Below are 23,720 nucleotides of genomic sequence, written 5' to 3' on the forward strand. Positions count from 1 at the left end.
ACTTATCTGACAAAGGACTAGTATCCAAAACATAAAAAGTTGACTCAATCATAATAAAACAACCCAATTTTTAAAAATGGACAGAAGATTTGGAAAGACACTTTACCAAAGAGTTATATCTAAGCACAGAGAATGCTGCTCAATATCATCAGCAAGTCATGCAAGCTATGTAGTAGGATAGCTGATGAACGGAAAACTGATTAGGAATTAAAACTACATTAGGAATTAAACTAATTAGGAATTAACTACAATGTCTAACCTTTTAAAATCACTAAAAACAAAACAAAACTGGCGAGACTAAGTCCGGGCGAGGATGCAAAGCATCTGCAACTCTCATACATTGCCAGTGGAAATGAATCTTTGGAATCTAGTTTGGCAGTTTCTTATACAGTTAAAGATGTATTTACCATACCATATGACCCAACAATCTCATCCCTAGGTGTTTATCCCTCCAAAATGAAAATATATTTGTCTAGACAAAATCTTGTATACAAATGTTTTTATTGGCTTTATTCAAAATTGCCAAAAACTGGATACAACCCAAATGTCCATCAGCCAGTGAATGGATATAATGGACTACTACTCGGCAATAAAAATGAATGAAGATGCATGCAACATAGAGAAATCCCAAGTACCTTATGCTAAAATCAAAAGAATCCAGACTGAAAATGCTACTAAGTGTATGACTCTACTTATATGATAGCCTGGAAAAGACAAAACTGTCAGAAAACAGATCAGTGGTATGCCAGGGTTTGGCAATAAGGAGGAGGACTGACAAACATGAAGGAACTCTTTGGAGTGATTGTGATTATATGGCCATATACATTTGTCAGCCATATAACACTGTACGTATAAAAAGGTGAATATTACTATAGATAAATTACACCTCAGCAAACCTGACTAAACAAATTGTATCTTTAAGGCCAATAAAATACAGTACTATAAAGCTAAAATAACGATAACAGTATGAGAACAGCTGGGCACAGTGACTCATGCCTGTAATTCCAGCACTTTGGAGGCCAAGTGGTAAAATGGCTTGAGTCCAGGAGTTCAAGACCAGCCAAGGTGACACAGTCTGTCTCTACAATAAATAAAAAATTAGTTGGGCATAGTGGTGCATGCTTATAGTCCCAGCTACTCAGGAAGCTGAGGTGGGAGGATCCCCTGAGCCCAGAAGGCTAAGGCTGCTGTGAGCTGTGATTGTACCACTGTACTTAGTCTGGGCAACAGAGTGAGACCCTGTCTCAGGAAAAAAGCAACAACAAAAAAGTGTGAGCCTGAGAAAAGAACACATTAAGCAAATGAAGAAATTCCATAAATAGACGTATATCTTAGGCTTGTGGGCCAAATATTAATAGTTTCTGTTGCAACTACTCAACTCTGCTGGCATAATAGAAAATGGTCACTGACAAGGACTAATAGAATGGCTGTGTTCCAATAAAACCTTATTATCAAAACAGGTTGGCCGCAGTTTGCTGACTCCTGGTCTAATCAATAGTGTTGAGAAGAGTGGTTTCCATTTTAAAGAAGTATAGTAAGATCCTAACTTTATGATATTCACAAAACTAACTTCCAGATACATTAAAAATCTAACTATAAAAAACAGAAATATAATCTTGATTAAATGAAAACTTCCCTAAGAATAACACAAAATCAAGGCATAAAAATGTATGAGACTCTGGGGCTGGGCATGGTGGCTCATGCCTATAATCCCAGCACTTTGGGAGGCTGAGGTGGGCAGATCACCTGAGGTCAATAGCTCGAGACCAGCCTGGCAAACATGGCAAATCCCTGTCTGTCTCTACTAAAACTACAAAAATTAGCTGGGCGTGGTGGTACATGCCTGTAATCCCAGCGACTTGGGAGGCGAAGGCAGGAGAATTGCTTGAACCCAGAAAGCAGAGGTTGCAATCAGGTGAGATGGTGCCATTGCACTCCAGCCTGGGCAACAAGAGCAAAACCCCATCTCAAAAAACAAACAAACAAACAAAAATATGAAACTCTCCTCCTTCAGCTGGGAGCACAAAAGGCTACATCCTTAAAGTTGAATATAACAGGCTCACGCTGAAAGCCTTAGAAAGACTACACTCTAGGAACAGGGTGAAAGAAGTAGATTGAGCTTTTCCAAAACCACAACCAAGTCTTGGCATAGCTCAATTCCTGACTGGATTAATACAATCAGCCTCCACTATTATGTGACCAGAGAGGGAAGTGTGACTTCTTTTCAGAGAAAGGTAATATCACCTGGAGTTTCCACCGTTTTTATATGTAATGCCTGGGCATTTAATCAAAATTACTAAAAATGTCAAAAGGGAGGACCATTTGCCCAAGGTTCAAGGAACGAACAAACAAGAACAGATTCACCTACAACTCAAACATTACAGTTTGACAACAATGACTTTAAAACCACTCTGGTTAACATGTTCTGGAATATAGAGGAGAACATAAAAATAAACGAAGATGAAGAAGTTCATCAGAGAAGTAGAATTTACTTTTTAAAAATCTATGTATATTCTACAACTAAAAAATGTTATTAATATAACTAAAATTAAAACTCAAAAGATAACAGTAGACATAGTAGCAATGGGTGAATTGGAAGATAATAACAAAGATCCAAACTAAAAGCACAGACACTAAAAATTAATGGACATGTGAGACACAGTGAAAAGGCCCAATGGTCCAACATATGTACAATTGGGAGTCCCAGAAAGAGAAGAAAAATTGGACAGGAGCAAGATTTGAAGAGAAAAATAGTTGTGTATTTTTCAGATTAACACAATCAGCCTCCAACACACAGAATCAAGCAGCTCAGAGAACCTCGAGTATAGATAAAAAGAAAACCACAGTGTAGCATATCATCATAGTAAAACTGCTAAAAATCAGAGTTAAAAAAATATCCTTGCTGGGCGTGGTGGTCCAGATGATTCACACCTGTAATCAACTTTGAGAGGCTAAGGTAGGAGGATCCCTTGAATCCAGGAGTTTAAGACCAAGCCAGGAAATACAGTGAGACCCCATCTTTACATACACACACACACACACACACACACACACACACACAGAAAAATTAGCTCAAGGCTGCTGTGAGTAGTGATTGCATCACTGTACACCAGCCTGTTTCAAAACAAAACAAAACAAAAAAAACAAAAAAAACCTTAAAATAGCAGGAAGTAGAACATATTATCTTCAAATGAAGAACAATAAGACAGACAGTAGAATTCTTTAAAAAAAAAAAAAGACAAAAACATCTTCCAAAATATTGATGAAATAAAGCTATATCCACACAAAACTAGAATTCCTTACCAGCAGACCTGAACTAATATACTAAAGGGAGTATTTTATTCAGGCAGAAGAAAGAAAAAATTATCCCAAAGGAAATACAAAAATGCAGACACGAAGCAAAAACACTAGAAAGGTGTTTTTAAGGTGAATATTGGTATTACATAATAACAGTAAAAATATTTGTGGAGTTTAAAGCACATGCAGAATCAAAATGCATGACACCAATAACTCAAAAGGAAGGTATACAATAGAGTTAAAATGGTCCAGCCTGGGCAACAAGGTAAGACCCTGTCTCTACAAAAAGCACAAAAATTAGCAAGCATGGTGATAAATGAGCCTATTACTTGGGAGGCTCAGGTGGGAGAATCACCTAAGCCTGGGGAGGTTGAGGCTGCAGTAAGCCATAATCATGCCACTGTACTCCAGCCTGGGTGACAAAGTGAGACCTGCCTCAAAAAAGAAAAATAAAGAAATGTTGTAAAGGTCTAGCATTATCTGGAGGGTAGTACAATTATAATTTGTATTAGACTAGAATGAGTCAAATATCTGAGGTGGGCAGATCACAAGGTCAGGAGTTCAAGCCCATTCTGGCCAACACAGTGAAATCCCATCTCTACTAAAAATACAAAAAATTAGCCAGGTGTGGTGGTGTGCGCCTGTAATCCCAGCTACTTGGTAGGCCGAGGCAGAAGAATCGCATGACCCTGGGAGGCAGAGGGTGTAGTTAGCAGAGATCGCCATTGCACTCCAACCCTGGGCGACAGTGTGAGACTCCATCTCAAAAAATAATAATAATAATAATAACAAGTCAAGTATGCATGTTGTAATTTCTAAGGTACTCACTAGGAGAGTAGTAAAAAGGTATGTAATAGGAGAAATGTGAAATAATACAGTTTTAAATTAATCCATAAGACGGCAAAAACAAAAAAATCATGAAAATGAAACAGAAAACAAATAGAAATATGGTATCTATTAACTCAAATGGATTAAATATATGAAAAGACTAAAACTGTCACACTGGAGTTACAAAACATGCTCACTAAATATGTGCTGCTTATAAGGGACACACCTTAAATAAAGACACAGATACGTTGATGGTAAAATAGTGGAAGAAGATACCTAATAGAAAGAAACAATAACCAAGAGAAAACTGGTATAGCTATACTAATATCAGACAGAGATGTCATCTCTAATAACTGACATTAATACATACATTTCATAATAAAGGGTCAATCCTTGAGGAAGATATAATAATTCTAAATCTAAACATATCCAATAATTTAGTTTTAAAACATATAAAGTTAAAAATTGAGTAAACTAAAGGCAGAAAAAGGCAAATCCATAAACACAGTGGAAGAATTAATACCCTTCACACAATGCTAATAAAACAAGCAGATAAAAACTTGGGAAGGATACAGAAAATCTGAACATATCTAACAAAGTTAATTGACAAGTTAGAACAATGTACCCAATAATAATAACTTAGCTCTCTTTTTCATATGTACATAGCATATTTGCCAAAATTTATCATATATGGGTAAAAGCAAGCCTCAACAAATTTCAAAGGATAGAAATAATTTCAAGTACTAAGCTAGAAATCAGTAAAAAGGACTGGGCATGGTGGCTCACACCTGTAATCCCAGCACTTTGGGAGACTAAGGTAGGTGGATCATGAGGTCACGAGATCGAGACCATCCTGGCCAACCTGGTAAAATCTTGTTTCTACTAAAAATACAAAAATTAGCCGGGTGTGGTGGTGGGCACCTGTAATCCCATCTACTCAGGAGGCTGAGGCAGGAGAATAGCTTGAACCCGGGAGGCGGAGGTTGCAGTGAGCTAAGATCGTGCCTCTGCACTCCAGCCTGGCGACAGAGTAAGACTCCGTCTCAAAACAAAACAAAACAAATAAAAAAAAGAAATCAGTAAAAAGATAACTTAAAAATACCCAATTATTTGCATATTAAGCAAATATATAAATAATTGTGGAGTCAGGTAAGAAATCACAACAAACAAAAAATATTTTGAATGTAATGAAAATCAACACATCATATGCAACAAATGGGACTCATAAAAAGCACAAAATAGTTGGGCCGGGCACGGTGGCTCAAGCCTGTAATCCCAGCACTTTGGGAGGCCGAGGCAGGTGGATCACGAGGTCAAGAAATCGAGACCATCCTGGTCAACATGGTGAAACCCTGTATCTACTAAAAATACAAAAAATTAGCTGGGCATGGTGGCACGTGCCTGTAATCCCAGCTACTCAGGAGGCTGAGGCAGGAGAATTGCCTGAACCCAGGAGGTGGAGGTTGCAGTGAGCCAAGATCATGCCATTGCACTCCAGCCTGGGTAATAAGAGTGAAACTCTGTCTCAAAAAAAAAAAAAAAAAAAAGCACAAAATAAGATGGTAGATTTAAACCCCAATATTTCAGTAATTACATTAACTATAAACAGACTACACACTGTATTGGTTAAGAACAATAGTGTCAAGTGGATTAAAAAACAAGAGTCCAAGTATATGCTGTTTATAAGAGACATCTAGAACAAGGATACAGAAAGAAAGAAAAAGTATTAACTATACCAGGCAAATTCTAACTAAAAGAAAGTTGCCCAAGTTATATTCACATCAGATGAAAACAGTCTTTAAGGCAACAAAAAGCTGTATAGAAGAGGGACCTTCTATACTGATAAAAAGTTTAGTTCACCAGGAAAATATAGGATTTTAAAATTTATATGCACCTAATAACATCTTGGCCTGGGGTGGTGGCTCACACCTGTAATCCCAGCACTTTGGGAGGCCAAGGTGGGCAGATCACTTGAGGTGAGGGCCAATATGGTGAAATCCCATCTCTACTAATATACAAGAAAACCAGCTGGGCGTGGTGGTGCCCACCTGTAGTCTGAGCAGGGGAATCACCTGAACCCAGGAGGCGGAGATTGCAGTGAGCCAAGATTGCACTACCACGCCAGCTTGGCCACAGAGCGAGACTCCAGCTCCAAAAACAAAAACCAAAAAAACCCCATTATCTTAAGATATATAAAGCACCCCAAATGTATAACCTAATCATGAGGACATATGAGAAAAGTTCAAACTGATGGACATATTAAGGTCATAAAAGATAAAGACTGAGGAACTATTAAAAAGTCTGACTTCGCCAAGCGCGGTGGCTCAAGCCTGTAATCCCGGCACTTTGGGAGTCCGAGGCAGGTGGATCACGAGGTCGAGAGTTCGAGACCATCCTGGTCGACATGGTGAAACCCCGTCTCTACCAAAAATACAAAAAAATCAGCTGGGCATGGTGGCGTGTGCCTGTAATCCCAGCTACTCAGGAGGCTGAGGCAGGAGAATTGCCTGAACCCAGGAGGCGGAGGTTGTGGTGAGCCGAGATTGCACCATTGCACTCCAGCCTGGGTAACAAGAGCGAAACTCCGTCTCAAAAAAAAAAAATAAATAAAAAGTCTGACTTCATTTTTTCATTTTTAACTGTTGACAGCTCACCTACTCCTCTTTCTCTTATGTCCTATATCCTGTCATAAACTGGATGTACACCTCACCTCTTCCTCTATGCCCCATATTCAGGCAAGATGATATGAAAGTCTGGATGCTCCTTCCTTGGGAACCAGCAGGAAATTCAAACTAGGCAAAGTCTGCTCTTATGCAGGAACTCTCACCCTAGCCCAAGCCCCTAACCACAATAAATGCCCAAGCCACTCTTTTCTTTGTCCTTTCTTCTTTTTTTTTTTTTTTTGACACAGAGTGTCATTCTATTGCCCAGGCTCGAGTGCAGTGGTGCAATCTCAGCTCACTACAACCTCTACCTCCCAGGCTCAAGCAGTCCTCCCACCTCAGCCTCCTGAGTAGCTAGGAATACCTAGCTATCCTTCCCTTGTTCTCTAAAGCCATTTCAAACCTGCTTTAGAGGACTGCCCTGCTCACCTGGACCTCATTATTTAAGTTAACAAATCTTTTCACACCTTCTTGTTATGCACGTGACATCATTAGTCTTAACATCCAAACCAAATTTTAAGTGGGGGTCTATATGCCTTTGCAGGTAAAGCACCTATTATACAGCCTTATCAATGCTTGGGTTCCAGCCGCCATTTTCACAAGAGCAAAGATGAGAAGTCCAGAACAAAGGCCTCATGCTGTGTCTCACCCAAAAAAACAGTATCAAGGGCTGAGTAATTTCAGTTTACAGAATTGTGTGAAATAAGGAACAAAAAAAGGTGGGGACAGATAGAACCTTAGCACAAAGGAAAGGAGGAAAACTGTATCTGCAAAGACTGTGACTCTCTACAGACAACAGTAGAAAAGAGAGATCCTTACACCTAGCTATGTGGCTAAAAAGTGTGGCCACTTTTTAGCCATGGCAGGATCCATGTTTCTAGTTACTGCAATTCTGACTTTTTCGGCAGATTCTAAGCCCTTTGCTAATGAGAACTATAGCTTCCAAACTAGACATGGGGCCAATCTAATCTCCATGGACCAGACTTCACGAGTGTCCTGCCAGCCTTGCCAAGAACCCAGACCTTGCTAATTCCCTTCTATAACCTGCGCCCTCCCCTTGGGCAAGGAAATAGACTGCTTGCTGTGGCTGCTGAAAGTCAGTCACTGACCCATTTCAGAAGGGGGAGAAAGAATATTAAGCAAGAGCTTTCATCTGATCATTTGTATCTAAGTCAGTCTCAGGGAATATCTCCAAAAAGGCCAAGGGGAGGAGTAGAGATGATATAATCCTAAAGCCATAAAGGACTTTTCACCACAACCTCACCCACTGCCCCTATTATATTTTTTCTTTCTGTAAAAGTCATGAAGTGCTGTTAATTAATTGGGTCTTCTCAGGGAGAAAGCTGCTACTTAAGTAAAAAAGTATTTGGGAAAAAAAGCGGATGCTCTAGAATCACCATAGGGATGCAGTTATTACATAGTTGCCAAACACAGTTGTCCCAAAGCTTAAAAGCTCTCCTTTAATTCTTCGAATGGGTAAGGTCCACTTCTGTGACCATGTTCTCTGCTAAAAGCAGTTTGGAAACTTTTCTCAAGAGAGGGTAACAGACTATCACGTCAGGAGAAAAGGAGAGTCGGGCCCTTTCTCCCTCTGAAGGTGGCAGAGCACTGCTCCTTCACTTCATCTCCAATAGTCTCTGGGGGAAATCCTTAAGATAAAAGGCTGTGCTCTGGGAAGCAGAGAAGTCTGGTTCTGTATCTTCTCAGTCCCAACCTGACAGATCTTCTTTTTAAAAGAATTAAGTCCGTAAATAAATTCCAAAATAAAAAATAAAAGAGAGACAACACAAGCTGGAAAAGGAATCTATACAGACATCAACCAACTGCAATGTGTAGACTTTATTTGCCTCTGATTCAAATAAACTATTTTTTAAAAACAACTATCATAAGATAATTTGGGAAATTTAAACACTAACTGGTTATCTGATGATATTAAAAAATATTTTAGATGTGAAATGGTAGTAATTATCTTCTTTCAAAAGTCCTAATTTTTGACACACATTCTGAACTACTTAAGGATTTATTTCATATGAACAAGGATACATGCAAAAATAAGGGGTGGCACAGACAAAGCTGATACAGGTATATGAAAGTAAGACTGGCTGTTAGGTAAGTTTTTTAAATGGGTGATGGACACATAGTTGTTCATACTAGTCTCTTTACATATGTCTGTGTGTATGCATTTTTTTTCATGGTTTCAAAAATAAAATCAAGATCATTTCCCTGGAGTCATTAGGGCATTTGATTCTTCCCAAGACAGCTGAGTGAAAGGGGTTCCTTTTCTTCTTTTTTGGGGGGGTATCTTGCCTTCTTATCTGATCCTATAATTAGGAATACTGCCCTAAACATCTCTGTAGCAAAAACACCTAAACCCAGGCTTAGAGTCTAGATGAGGCAGAGGGTGTCCCGGCTTGCTGCCTCAAAAGCCAGCACGCTGTCACTGTTAGTAGGTGTTCAGCAGCCAAACCATTTTGCTCTGTGCTCTGCTGGCAGGGACTTGCTGCATCGATTGCTCATGATGCAGGCAGCCTGCAGCTAGGTGTGTCCCTGATGAGCAACTGCTGAGTAAAAGAGTCAGTAGCTGTGCCTCAGCCTGTCTCCTCCCTCCCCAAATCAGACTCCTCCTTTGCCTAACTCCTTTTTTTTTTCCTGCGTCACAAACACAAAATGGAGTTAGCTGGGAGCAAAAACAATCTGTCTAAAATGGCTGAATGCAGTAGGGAGTGCCAGACAGTAAAGCAAAGGGAAAGGGCACCCCCTGCCGTCCAACACAGGGAGCCTATTTTATGTTCTTCACTACCTTTGCTTGTCAAAAACCATCAGTAGCACAGAGTCCAGATCAATTTTGTCACAAATCATGATTTTTGAACTCTAAAATTCAAAGAATAGAAACTGAGGCACAAGAAGGGAAAATAATTTGCAGTCTCTAAATACAAAGGGCACAAAGTCAGCAGCCCTAGGTCCCAGTTACTGCTTGGTTATGATTAGTAATAGTTTCCAGGAGACAACAGAACGGAAGGGAGGTCCTTTTATAGTACACGATTCCCAACTTCAATAACGGACTAATGACCCCCCCGGAACCCCACAGCTATAGCCTTCACTTCCCCAGGAATTCCTGTTGCAGGTGACTCTCAATGAAGATCACAAACAGGAAATGGAGGAGCAGGGATTGCTTGACATCCTGGAAACTAAGTTCTTAAGAACTGCAAGAGGGAGTAAGTAAGTGGGATAAAAAAATGGACTTTGCAAGAACACTGCTGAGAACACAGACTGACTCTAAAGCCAGTTATATCCGCAGGGCTGGAAGACAGGCTGAGCCATATAGCAGCTCCACCCAACCTCACTCACTCACTCAGGATCATAACACTACTTGCTCTGACCAAGATAAAGCCTGCAGCATTTGTACCTATTCTACAGGCAACACCCTCCATTATCTTACACTATACCTCCCTTGAGTAAGCCTGTGACTAAAAGAGAACACGTAAGAAAGGTAAAAAAAAGAAACAACTGGAAAAACTCATGGGTACAAGTCACTAGTGGTTGCCACTGGTCAAATAAGACTGCACAAATATGACAGTTTATCCAACATCCCTAAAGTGAGATAATGGCAACACATACAACACAGGTACACAAAAATCACAAGAAGTTAAAAAAAAACCAATAGGCAGACTCTGGCATCACTATAGTTTTCTCTGAAGAAATAGGGTCTTTGTGGAAGAATCTTAGATCTCTGAGGCATATCTGAAAGATCAGAACACTTAATAATCTCTCTAGAAAATAACTTTCTGTGAGGGTAGCATAGCTTTGGAATCGCCAAGTTCACCTAGCATACAATAAACCATATCTATTCAGCACTGCACCAACTCTACTTCCGGGAAGAGGAGAGAGCAAAAGGGTCCCACTGGGTGTTAATATAAGAAACTGCCCAGATGGAAAATTCCTAATTTATATTCTTCATGGTTGTAATATACATAAGGGATAAAGTCAGCACTTTAAAACAATTACTAAGGTATACATTATGAAGGAAAAAACATCATGCCAACCAAATAGCAGAGATGGTTACCTTGTGCCTGCCATAAATAACATGGTTACCTTATGCCTGCCAAAAGGTAACCATGTCACTGATATCCCGGCCAAAACATACATTTAGCTGCAAAATCCCACAGAACCAGACCGTCACAGATGTGCAAGCTGTAAGGAGGGACAGGGCAAACTGGCATTAATGAACAAACCTGAAGGACAAGAACAAAGCCAGACAGAATCCCAAAGGAAGAACCAGACACTGAGAGTTATAAAGAAGGGGACAGATCTAAGTCTGAAAGGGTAGCAGAAAAGCAGTATTAAAAATGTGGGCACTTCACCAAGCATTTGGTCATTCAGAATACAGTCATTAAGTTTCCCAGATACTTTCCCAGCACACCCAGGATGGTGACTCAATTAGGGAATGCTAAAAAGAGATCTGCTTCTGAGATGTGGGTGAGAAGGGACTGGAAGGACAGGCAGTGTCCCAAGCAAAAAATCAGGTATATCAGCATAGAGATAGGATAGGTTTTATGCAAGGAAACAACAGGCTAGAGGGCAGAAGAAAAGGCATTGAAATAAGGTACTAGGAATAAAACTCTTCCTGGATTGAAAAATGTTTTACTATCAGAAAAATTATACATAAAAAACAGAATAATTAATCCCCATGTATATATCACTGAGTTTCAACAGTTACCAACTCATGAACAATTCTGTTTCATCTATACCCTAACCCACTTCTAAATCCCATATATGATCCACAATTATTTCTGTATGCGTCTCTAAAAGATGACTTTTTAAAAAATGCCATGCAACCATTATCACACTAATTTCCAGCTGTCTCAAATGTCAAGTGTTTTGTTTAGTTCATTTGGATCAAGATCTAAATAAGTTCTATATCTTATACTGGTTGATAAAATTTAAAATTCTCTCTATATGTTCCTCTCCATCTCATGTTTTCTCCTGAAATCTATTTGTTGAAGAAATCAGGACACTAATCACTGGTAAAAAGCAAGGAGCACTAGCACAGTGACTTTACACAGACACTGGAAGCAAGCACCTGAGGTTTCTCTCAACATGCCTGCGTTCTTGCCACTCCCTTTCACTAAGTGCTGGATTCTAAGCCCAATATATCTAGGCTTAAATTCTGGCTTGGTGTTTACTTGCTATAAAATCTTAATAAGCAAAGGACATGTTAATTCTCTATTTCACATCCCTCAATTATAAAACAAAGATAATACTAATTGGGCATTATGGAAATAATGTTTTAATAACTGGAAATAATAGGCGGTAATCCTCTGTCACAAATCTGACATTAAATAGCTATTCACAATTTAAGACTGAATGAGAAGGCAAAGTACCTTCATCTTTTTTTTTTTAGGTGTTCCAGATCAGTTTTAATCTCTGCTGTGTCTCACCCACACTAACCTAAATAAATACTGAGTAAACTGCAGATTTCTAAACCATTCTCTATAACAAAGGATTCTAGAAATACTCTCTGTTTTATTCAGGGTTGGGAAGGGAAGTAACAGGGTAAGAGCAGAACAAAGAAAACAGATGGAATAAACACCCAGCCCCCAGCCTGAGTCTGCAGAGACAGCTGCTGGCTTTCGTCATACTGCTGGTTTTTTCCCTTCTTTGTTCCTGAGGTGGAAGCCAGGAAAGGGTGGGGAAAGAGGAGGGGGGAAGGGGTGGAGATGAGGGCAGGACGGCCATCTCTGTTACTGAAAGTCACCTGATCTTCTCCACCAATCCCTAGTCTCTGACCTCACAATCTGGAACCTGAGCCAAAATAGCTCAACTGCGCACACCCCGTGGCCGAAAAGAAAAATGCAAGCAGAATAAGAAAGGGGAAACTCTTGGGAAGGATTTTTACAGTTTTTCTTGCTAAGAGAAATGCAAACACACACACAGGAGAGTGCTGTATCTTCCCGTCTAATAGATCTAAAAGAAGAAATCACTGACTCTAAGAAGAGTTGGGATTATTGTAGGATCAGGAGGAAAGAATGGTTCCATCCCATCTTGCAGAAATGGTGTTACGAAAGCCCTTCTGTTATACTACTGGGGTCCTTTGCCCAATGTTACTTAGAGATGAAAGAATTTTTTATATTGCAATCTGTTTTTTTCAAAAAGAAACTATTACGAGTGAAGTAAAGGATGCTGTTACTTGCTTTATAAAACTGAATGCTAGCACTCAGCTTGGCAGATGAAGTATCAGGTCCAAGTACTTCTAGAAATCTAGAAGTCTTCTAGAATCTTCTACAAGCATCCCAGACACTGAAATTTCTTTTTTAACCCTGTCTTTTTCATTATAAAAACAATATAACCACATAATAGAAAAATCAAAAGAAAAATTAACTAGTACCCTATCAAAATCTGACAGTATTCTGGTAAATTCCCTTCTAATCTTTTGCTTCTGCATTTGTTTTTAATGCAAAACAATTATAATAAGGTGTACATAATCTGTTTCCTGCTTTTCACACCAAACAATGAATCACAAGCATTCTTCCACATTGCTCCCAAGGCAATGGGCGAGAGTTCTAACACATGGGACAGTTACAGGACACTAAGTTCTAGAGCAATTAATCTCCAGAACAAAAACTGAAATAGAATCAAGAAAACAAATGAGGTAGGCCACTCCTCTCCTTTAAAGACCTTTTATAGAGTGGCATTCCTTTGCTAGCAGTACAAAGATCTATCCCTGTTCGAGTGTCACACTCAAGTGAAATCTGGAAGGTTCCCTGACAGAACTTTGCAAGCCTCTCTTCCCCATATCATAATGGCTATAAACTCTGGTGTGAGTTGCCATACATTTACAGAGCTGATATGGATAACTAACTCTTCAATTCATTGTTATGTAAGAGTTTTTTAAGGAAGATCAAAAGGACACATACACATGCTAAGATGCAGTCAGATCAAATGGGTTACTATAGCTACTATTTCAAAAAAATGGGGACAGATTATTTCATTACTCTGTTTTATCCTGTGTTCATTATAAAAGTAATGTCTTCTTATTAGAAAATTAGAAAATTTTTTAATGAGTAAAGTCTCTACATACTGATACAAAGAATCTCCAGGATACAGATGCAAGGTATAGAAACAGTATAGATAGTACATTCCTTTTTTCTGGTAAGAGGAGGAAGGATAAGAATCTGTATCAGTATTTGTTTATAATTTTTTTTAAGTCTGAAAGGATAATCAAATTAATAAAAATGGTTACCTCTAGAGGGAAGAAGGAGAAGGATGGCATGGATGAATACTAGGGTAGGAATAAGAGTTTTATTTATAATGTTTTTACTTCTGAACCACTTATGTTATCCATGCAGAAAAACAGGTAACAGGCTCAAAGAAAAGCCCCAGAGGAAGCATTATATGGAGATAGCCTTAGTATTCCTTGCAAACTAACCTGTCTACAACCTTATGTTTGGAGGGAGACTTGTTCAGCAACAGCAGCAAAGTCATTTCAGGTCCAACAACTACCAAATAGTGTAATGTCAAGGGATCCTCAGAACAGTGCCTTTTCCTTGAGGCAACAGCTTTGAGTAATGTACTAAGAGAGGACCGGATCACTCTTTTGTTCACCCCAAACCCTAGTTCTGCTTTGACACTTGCTGGATATCTCATTTCTTCGCCTAAAGACATCTCTAATCTCTACCAACTCCAGGTCTCCATAGCAAGAGAATAACCAAGCTTGAACAAAAGTTATGTCTGTATTGCTGTAACATTCTTATTTTGATCTCTCCCTTCTCCAATTTCTCACAGCTCCTTCTGTGTTATACAAGCCTGAGTCTGGCACAATACTCTGCCCTAATCACTCTGCCCTCCATCCAGCCTCTCCAGCTGAGTCAGTCTCTAAGTGGTTCCCAGCTACTTCACTGACCACAGAGGACTTCTTTAAACATTCTTCTAAGATAGTTACTGAGACCTGGTTTGGAAGATGGCAAGAAAAGAAAATAATTTTTAAAGTGCCTCTGAAACAGTGGCTCCAAAATTGACTGCTAAGTCAACAGAAGATGTTGAATTGTTTCCTAATCAGTCTCACATGACCTCTGTAAGAACAGGAATGGTACTTATATAATACCTATTCAGATACAGATATCAAAATATTATTAAGAGAAAAGGTAAAGAGTGGCTTAATTCATACCATTAGCATGCTCCTCATGTAATCCTTACACTTAAGTTTGAGATTTACTGGTATCAACAGACATTTAAGGCTAGGGACTGACTGTACCAAGATGTTAGAAGTTTAAGTAATACTGATCCCCCAACTAGATGGTCTGTGTCTCAGACAATGACATTTAAAAGGACATTTGGTCAGAAATAAAATCTGGAATCCACAGATAATGGCAGATAGCACCTTGGATTTAAAAGTTACCATTTCAGTCTATATATTTCTAGAAAAGTGTGATAAAGGTATACACTAAATTTAGGATGACTAGAAAGAAAGAAAGAGGCTCTAAAAATGAGACTAGCTGGGGATAATTAGGAGTTAACAAATGAAACAAAGGGTTGCCTTTTGACTGTGAAACTTTCTGCACCAGCATATTCTATCTAAGTTAGACCAGGGAACTCCCTGAAAAAATGGATTCAGTATATAACCTCTGGCTAGTTATCAATATACAATGTGAGTAGGTTCTATTATGTGCTTAAAGTACCTTTTCAGCAGAAACTGAGACAGAGATGGGATTATGAGTGTATATATAATGAGGCTAGAATGAGCTACCAAGCTGATAAAATACAGTCCTCTCTTTGAGCCCTCTCAAAGGAAGACTATGCTTTCATGAAGGCATCAGATAAAAAACAAAAACCTTTTCCAGTCTCTGGACCCGAAAAAGAGCATTAATATTGCTACTGCAGAGAATACTAGCTGCAACAGGACAAGATCCTTTGTAAAAGGGCAAGCTGTAGCTTTCTGCGTAATTTAATAGCTGATCAGTCCTCCAGATAAATTTCCTGACAGGTAGAGGGCAGTATACTAAGCAGCTTGTATTTGGAAAGGACAGAGGTTGCCTCTCTCTAACGTGATGACATCACTACCAAACGTAACAATGACACATCTAAAATAAAAGAGTTCCATGTGCCATCTGGTGGCAGAAAGCAGAAAAGCACACTGCTGCAAATAAAATCTCAAATTCCCCAAGTCGAGAAGAAAATTAAAATTTAATTCCTTTATCTGATGACGCTGTCCCTTAAACTTTCACCAGTAAGTCTTCTGTGGAAACTACATCAGCAGACTTCATGCAATAGCTTTAAAGTTTTGCCCCAGTTTAGCTCTATACTCCTAAACACTGGTTGTAAACAAGCAGCAGCTCCTAAAGCCTGAACTTTGGTGCACAGAATAAGAGAATAAAACTTAGACTAAAACAAACAAAATAGCAAAAGGACCTAGAAGGCTGTCAAAAGCAAAAGAAGAGTTTGACATGACAGATAACACCAAAGACAGCTTATTGCAAGGAAAAAAAAAAACAAACAGAGTAACAGAAACAGAAGTTAGGAATTGAAAGGTATCTTTTAGGTTCATGTATCTCACTTTATATATAGAGTCAAGGTATGAAAGATAACCTTTGGTGCAATCTTATTAGTTGTCTGATTAAAACAAGATACCACTTTTCCCCTACTAGACATTACCATAAATAGTTTTTTTACTTTTGGTGGAAGTATAAATTGCTACAATCTTGTACCTAGAAACTTGGGCCCAGAAATCTGATTTTTGAGAAATTACTGTGCAGAAATACAAGCTGGCAAAGACAACTAGAAATAGATGTTTCCTAAAGCACTGCTTGTAATATAAAAAAATGGAAAACTTATTTGTATTATATGACAGAATACAACTATCTGAAATAATGACGCAGATCTACATGTAAGGACATTGAGATGCTGAAACATGTTAAGCAAAATACAAAACACTATATAACTGTATGAGATCACACCAATTGCATTTAAAAAGAAGTATATATACTTGCATGTTTCTGTAAGTTTAATTTCCTTGCCCCATAATTTTCCAGTAAAGTTTTATACAAAAAACCTGAACTAAAAAGGATTTTCCCATTCCTTTATTTGAGTAACATATGCATACAAAAAGTATGATTTAACAAGACATGTTTTTACCTTACATTTCCAGTGTATTCTACATACTTGTTAAAAGGAAGATAACAAATTAGTACAGGAACTGGCTTTAGACAGGACCATGGTAACAGAGGAAGACAGAAGGTAGGTAAAAGTAATGATGGAAGTCTCTGGAAGTTCCTCTTCTGACAGCTTAAATTTTGTCAGTGAAGTAGGAAGAAAACATCCTCAACTGAGAATGAGGATGAGGGAATTTGGGGCTGTTGAGGAGGAAGAAAAGGTGTGAAATAACCTGTAGGAGAGCAGGAAATTAAATGAATCTGAAATGCTCAAAATATGATTGCCTGGCAGTATCAAGGGCCAAGGAACTTCGTAAATTAAGCAGAGGAGAGTTGGGAGAATAGCCAGTGAGTTAGCAGGAAAAGTAAAAGTGTTTCCTGTCCTGAAAGCTCAGAGAAGAAAGTCTATCAAAGGAGGGCCCAGTTGTGTGGTTTTCTCCAGCCATGTTCAGTTGCACACCTACAGCAGCAGGACAAAGACAGAAATGGAATTAACCAGGATTGTGGTTTTGCCAATCAAGTATGAAATGAGAGGGGTAATGGAAGAATAATACCCAAGGGAATGATTATAATGATTTGCCAAGGAATTTTAGCTGAGGGAAAGAGTGAAGTCATCAAGAAGGTGAAGGACAGCGAATGGATTAGAGGTCTCAGCAGGGCTGGAGGACTGTTGGGGTCAGGATACCAAAGAGAATAAGGTAAAAAGATAGAATCCTGGTGGTATGAAATGAGATCCTAGAAGGGCTACACTCACTGCAATGACCATAGTGTGAAATGGGTAAGGTAGGATAGAGGACAAAATCTGTAGAATTCAAGGAACTGAAAGGCCAGAATATTGGTAGGATCGTGACCTTTTTGTATAAAAATTCCTAAGAATTAAGTTACAGGTAGTATTGGAGTATAGATTGGTTGAGAAATGAGGAGTAATGTGGGTGGCAGTAGATGACAACATGAAGAGAGAAAATGGGTGACATAACTTTATGTCAAAAGATTTGAAATCTTTGGTTTTAGAAACTGTTTCCTTTTAGGAAAAAGAAAGGCAAAATGATCTGAAAGTGGCAATGAAGAACAAAGATGACATCTACCCCATCTCCAAGGCCCACTGGAGTGAGGTTTATGAGAACAAAGAAAAACAACCACATGAGCAAGCAAAAGGTAAAGCGGTATTGAGAGAAAACCAGGTTTCCAGTAGAGCAAGGTAAAAAGGTTTTGCCAGTAATGGACCATGAATTCAAAAAGGCACAGTGGACCCGTTTCAGGAGCTTAGGTGGGATGGAAGGAGACAGAACAGGAAACCCACAGGACCTTATGGCGATTAAACCATGGGAAATGAACGATGACCTAGGAGTCTGGGGCTGCCTGTGGTAAATGACATAAACCAAGATAAATGGCTTAATATTAGATCCAGTGGATTAAAAGCAAATGGTGATGGAAAGGTTGGGGTGTAGAGGCGCATATGAGGGGGTAGTTTAGGTACCTTTTTTATGCCACTAGTGACAGTAAGATGACAACCTGGAGGAGGTACGGTACTTTTTCCATGTGAAGGACTTCCGGCAACCCCAGATGATAGGGACAGATTTATGTTTTTAAATCACAAGGGACTATCACTTGATATCACAGAACTTCCCAATTTCTTTGTGCTAGTAGTCTGACCCTATTCAAAACTCAAGAGAAGCTAAGTAATTAAAAGGTAAGAATCCCAACAAATGTTCACTTGACTAGTAGCTCTAGTCCTAATCCTACACACTTGAGTGGAATAAGGAACTGAAGAAACAGACATCTTTCTGCCAAGAGACTCACTGAACAAGGTAAAGCAGGTTGAGCTCTCACAAAATCTTGCTGCTAAATGTTAAAGCTGCAGAAGCTATGGATTCACTAATAAAAAGATGCAACTGGGTGACTGCCACCTAGTGGACAGAAAAGAATAACAGGGGGAAAAAAAAAAAAAAGACCCTACAATTCTCTTTGGGAAAGGGGCTCCTGCTGAAGCCTGAAGCAAGAAAATTATGTCAGAGAAGCAGACAAGTAAACCTATCTGTTGCGGCTAACAGTTCTGACTTCTGGAACAATAGAACTAGAGCCAAACAGTCAAATGCTAACTAGAATACTGTTATTTTTTAATAAAATTCTCAGCTCTTAGTGAAGATCTTACTTTTAGCCAGAGATTTTTCTAAATTACTGCCACTAAATATTTGGAGAACTGTTCTGATGCTCACAGTTCCCATAATGCAGCTCTAACAAGTCTAATGTTCCGTATTGTTTTTGGAAGGAAGGAATAAACCTAAAAATAAAAGTCACTGTACGTAGGACATGAGTTATTCACCATGCTATGATTCAAGAGGTGATAGTATAATAATCACATAACAAAAGAGAATAAGAGAAGAAATGCAAAATGAAAATTGGTTTATCTTGTACATACAAATAATGAACTGCCTAAGGCTACTGTATCAATGAAAATGATCCCTTGGAGAAGATGGGAAAAAAAATTTAACTACTGGACATGTTTCCAAGAAATTCAGAAAGAGCTGACAAAGAGTCCATGATAGAAGACTCTTTGCTGATCACTATAATAAGGAAAGTGAGAATGTGAAAAAGGACTAGAAGTTTTATGGCATTGTCTATCAAATGTAAATTCAAAATATTCCCTGGTAGAGAATAAGTTAACTGAGTAAGTAAATTCCTCATTTATGGGAAATAAAGCCTTCAGAAACACAACACTCATCTTTAAAAGAAAAATAATGGGTAAAAGAATCTGAAGGATAAAATTTTAGGACCAATACCTGTCCCTTAGCTCTTGTCTTGTAAAAAGGCACACATATTCTTGAACTTTAATAAAGCAGTAACTGGAGACTTCACTACAGAAGGCAGATGTGCAGAGTGAGGCATGTGCTTTCTTCAATGCCCATTCTTGGAGGGGCCAGTAGGTATATTGAAGGTTTTAGGTATCAGTAAAACATAAGGGGGATACAGGCATGTTTAAAAATAGTAGAGCTGTGTTTATCAAGCAAGAGAGGAAATAATGCAATATGTGAGGACCTAGTGTTCAAATAACTTCTTCATCAACACTGGCAACCACTGGGCCAAAATCAGCTAAGCAGTGCTTCTACTAGATGAATGTCTTAACAAAAAAACAAAGAGAGAAACATGTCTCATTTCTTCAACTGGATTAGTTTTGCTCGAGTTGAACATGCCTTTTCCTTTATAACCCTAAATATCCAGTATCTCACTTACTTTCCCTAATCTATTATTGTTCCCTTTTTCCTACTCAGTCACTGCCGATTCAAGGACATTTGCATCTGAATGAATGAAGCGGTTCCTGAAGGCAGCATATCCCCTTCTTGCAGCTTTTGTCTGGATCTAAGCTTTCAGGGGCTCTTGGGGCAAGTATGTACACTCCTGGGACTTTGGAGTCATTGTTTAGAGTTTGAACTCTGGCTCTGACACTTTTTATATAGTTTGGAAAAAGTTATTTAATCTATGTTGCTTCTTCATCTGGAAGATGAACTATTTACAAGGTTGATAATGAATATTATCTATCATTTAATTATACAATCAATATTAAGACTACGAATGAGAGACTTGGCAACTGACACTGGCTTCAGTACTCAACGCTAAACTGGTTCAGTATTCAATTCAGTACTCAAGAATTACTTTTAAAAAGTAGTAAGGATGAAAGTCTTTTTCTGAAATATAAATACTAGAGATGCTTAAAGCCCTGGAAGTAAACTTGCTGTCATGCTGATCTGTGTTTTCTAAGTGCTTACTTCTGAAGTTTTGAGAGCCTGAAATTCCTTATCTGACAAAAACCTAAACCCTAAATAAGAAGCACAAAGACTTTTTACTAAAGTTTTCTTTTATTTATTTATTTATTTATTTTTGGCCTTTTGTGAAGAAAGGGGCCACCTTGGTATTTTAAAAATACTACTATTTCCCACTTCATAATGAGAATATAAGGCCCAAGAAGACCACTAAACTGTATAAAACCCAGCTAGAATAGGAATACAAATAGAATTTAAAAATGAAGATGGGGGGAAGGGAGAAAAGGGGCCCACTGGGTGTTCATCTGCAGTGGCACTAAAAGTGCAGAGCCCAGACTCAACAAAGAAACTTATGCCAGAGGTCAACATAGGGATTCTGTGAACTTACAAATTAGAAAATCAAATAATTTTGACTTTGTCAACTAGTCTTTATGGATACACTAATACAGTATACGTGGTCACCATCACAGTATTTTAATTAGGAGAGTGGAAGTAATCCCTTAGGCTGGACTTTGGCATGGAAGGTGACAGTTTTCTCAGAGGAAAAGGCCATTTTGTCCTGAATGATAGGGAAACAAGACAGACCTGAGCATCATGGTCTTATACTCCTAGATACACACACACACACACACACACACACACACACACACACAAACACACAAACAACTAGGGGGCCACCAAGGCACCTCGCAATCTGTTAAGACTCCTTATTAGAACAAAGTGCAGCCTATTTCCATCAGATCACTTAAGGAAAAAAATAGGAATCACCTTTAAAAATACTAATTGACTGGGGGGGGGATAAATGCTCCAAAGTTGCACTTAATTTTCATCACTAAGGTTGTAATAAACCTCTAAACAAACAAAAATGCTGGAAGAAGATGAAAATACAAAATTATTGGGCTATAATTGTCATTATACATGACAAGATATTTGAAATACTATCTCAGGGAAATAACTAACAAGTACCCTATCACAAGGCAGCACAAAACCACAAGAATTAAAAGTGAAGAAAGAAGAGGGCAAAGTAAATCAGCTCTTCTAAAATAAAAGGAAACATATGAACGTTAAAAAAGAAAAGCAAAAATTTATATAGAAAAAAATGGACCAGAAGTCAAGACTCCTGGTTCTGATCATAATCTTGGGAAAGCTACCTAACTGTTCAGAGTCTATATATGCTACAGAGTGGAGATAATACACATCCTGCCTGTCTTGTAAGGCTTCTTTGCATGTCAAATAGGGTAATACATGTTAAGGCACTATAAAAATTGTAAAACAACACAAATGTAAGGCAACAGTATTATTACTTACGTTGTCCCTCACCTTCTAAAGAGATAAGTATGTGGTAGTTTAACGTGAAACAAAATTTATTCCCTGTTAGTTAATATCAAAGCTATTAGTCCTTTTGAAGTCCAAGAGAGAGAAATAAAAAAGAAAGAAAAGAAAACCTAGCAAAGACAAATCAACCCTCAATCTCTAGTCTCAGTTTTCTAATGAGAAATTCCTTTATATCTATTTCATCTTTTTCTCTAATATTCAAGAGACCAAACTAAAAGGCTCTTTTGTTTCTTACCTTTGGAAGCTTCAGGAGCAAAGTGCCAGGAGGGAGAAGGCATCCAATATTGGAAAGAAACGGAAGGAAGAAAAGGAATCACATACGGTTCTTTGTTAATGTACACAGTCACTCAGCCACCCAAACTGTTAAAGACTCTATCCAATCCTTATTAATTAAGTACTTAGGACTGGAAATTGCACCTTAAGGCAGTGCCAGAATTTGTTCACGAATATCATCAAAATGAGCCCAAATCAAGCTGTGTCACTTTAATCTCCTATTCCTACAAGTTATACTGATACAAAACACCTACATACAACAGTTCTCTTTCCCAACCATGTACCTCCATAATATTTAATATAATAACATATTTTCTTTCTTTTGAATGGGGAAATCCATCTGCCTTCCATCCAACATGCCCTTTCTACCCTCACCCAGGGAAGGAAAGGGAGTAGGAAACCTGATGAAAAAATATTCTAAGCCCTACACTGGACCTTTGCATCAAAGAGGAAGGGACTCACTCTTGGTCTGGGCAGAGAATGTAAGGGTAAGTTTGGCAAAAAGTTCATTGTTCTCAAAGCGGTCCTCCTTCACCTTTGTCCAGAAGCAGTCCTGAGAGAGGTCCTCAGCCACAAACTGTGGATAAAGGCAGGGTGTTAAAAATTAGTAAACTGAGCCCTGTACTTTCCATCCTAAGAAACAAATGAGTCTGTAAAATAAGTGGCTGGCTGATTATCAACAATGTCTTACTAGAATAAGACTAACATGAGGCACAGAATAGTGTGGTGGGATTAGGAAAGGGATTAGTATTAGAGAATACTTCCAGTTTATTTGTTTATGGATTCATAAATCTAAGAATTAGATTCATGTATACTACGTATCTTCCTCCTAACTCCAAATCCTCTAGCTTCAGAAGCATTAAGGCTTTATTTCACATCTTCTCTTGCTCTCCATCATATTTTCCCCACCAGTTGCCAAATTTGCTCATTTTATGAGCACATCATGGGAACAATACTGTGCATGCAAATATGGGCTGTGTAATTTATATCCTGTGAAACTGGGGTAGAGTGGATTCATAAATCCATGACTTTTGGATCAGCACAATTATCAGTAGCTTGCAGACTGGTGAATGACCGTTATCAAACTGTGTGTTACCATGGTATTGATAGCCTCAGAAAAAAGGCAAAAAACATTAAGTACAAGTTTAGTTAAGATTAAATTCAGAGTACAGGGTTCACAGAACTCTCCATGGTGATGTACGGCATATAGAAGATGCCCAATATCTGCTGAATAAACATAAGCATGAGTGAAACTTGAAGACGGAAAGATGTAAGCCATAAGGGAGGTGCAGCCCATCCATGCACAAAATACAAAGTAGAAAATTGGTAGTAAAATGGTTTCTTAAGATCAATTGGTGAGGCCAGGCGCAGCAGCTCATGCCTGTAATCCCAGTACTTTGGGAGGCCAAGGTGGGTGGCTC

The 23,720-nt window shown here is 38.5% G+C and overlaps 1 protein-coding gene across 1 annotated transcript in view; it reads right to left on the bottom strand.

The window, feature by feature from the left end:
- DIAPH1 (diaphanous related formin 1) overlaps window positions 1-23,720 on the bottom strand; it is a 101,066-nt gene that overhangs the window by 27,667 nt on the left and 49,679 nt on the right. The window contains exons 17-18 of the mRNA XM_074380862.1: window positions 22,762-22,876; window positions 22,262-22,270 (exon numbers count right to left, since the gene is read on the bottom strand). Coding sequence (XP_074236963.1) covers window positions 22,262-22,270; window positions 22,762-22,876 — 124 coding nt within the window. The remainder of the gene's footprint in view (window positions 1-22,261; window positions 22,271-22,761; window positions 22,877-23,720) is intronic.

Source organism: Saimiri boliviensis, chromosome 1 (assembly GCF_048565385.1).
Source record: "Saimiri boliviensis isolate mSaiBol1 chromosome 1, mSaiBol1.pri, whole genome shotgun sequence".
In the NCBI taxonomy this organism is placed as follows: Eukaryota; Metazoa; Chordata; class Mammalia; order Primates; family Cebidae; genus Saimiri; species Saimiri boliviensis.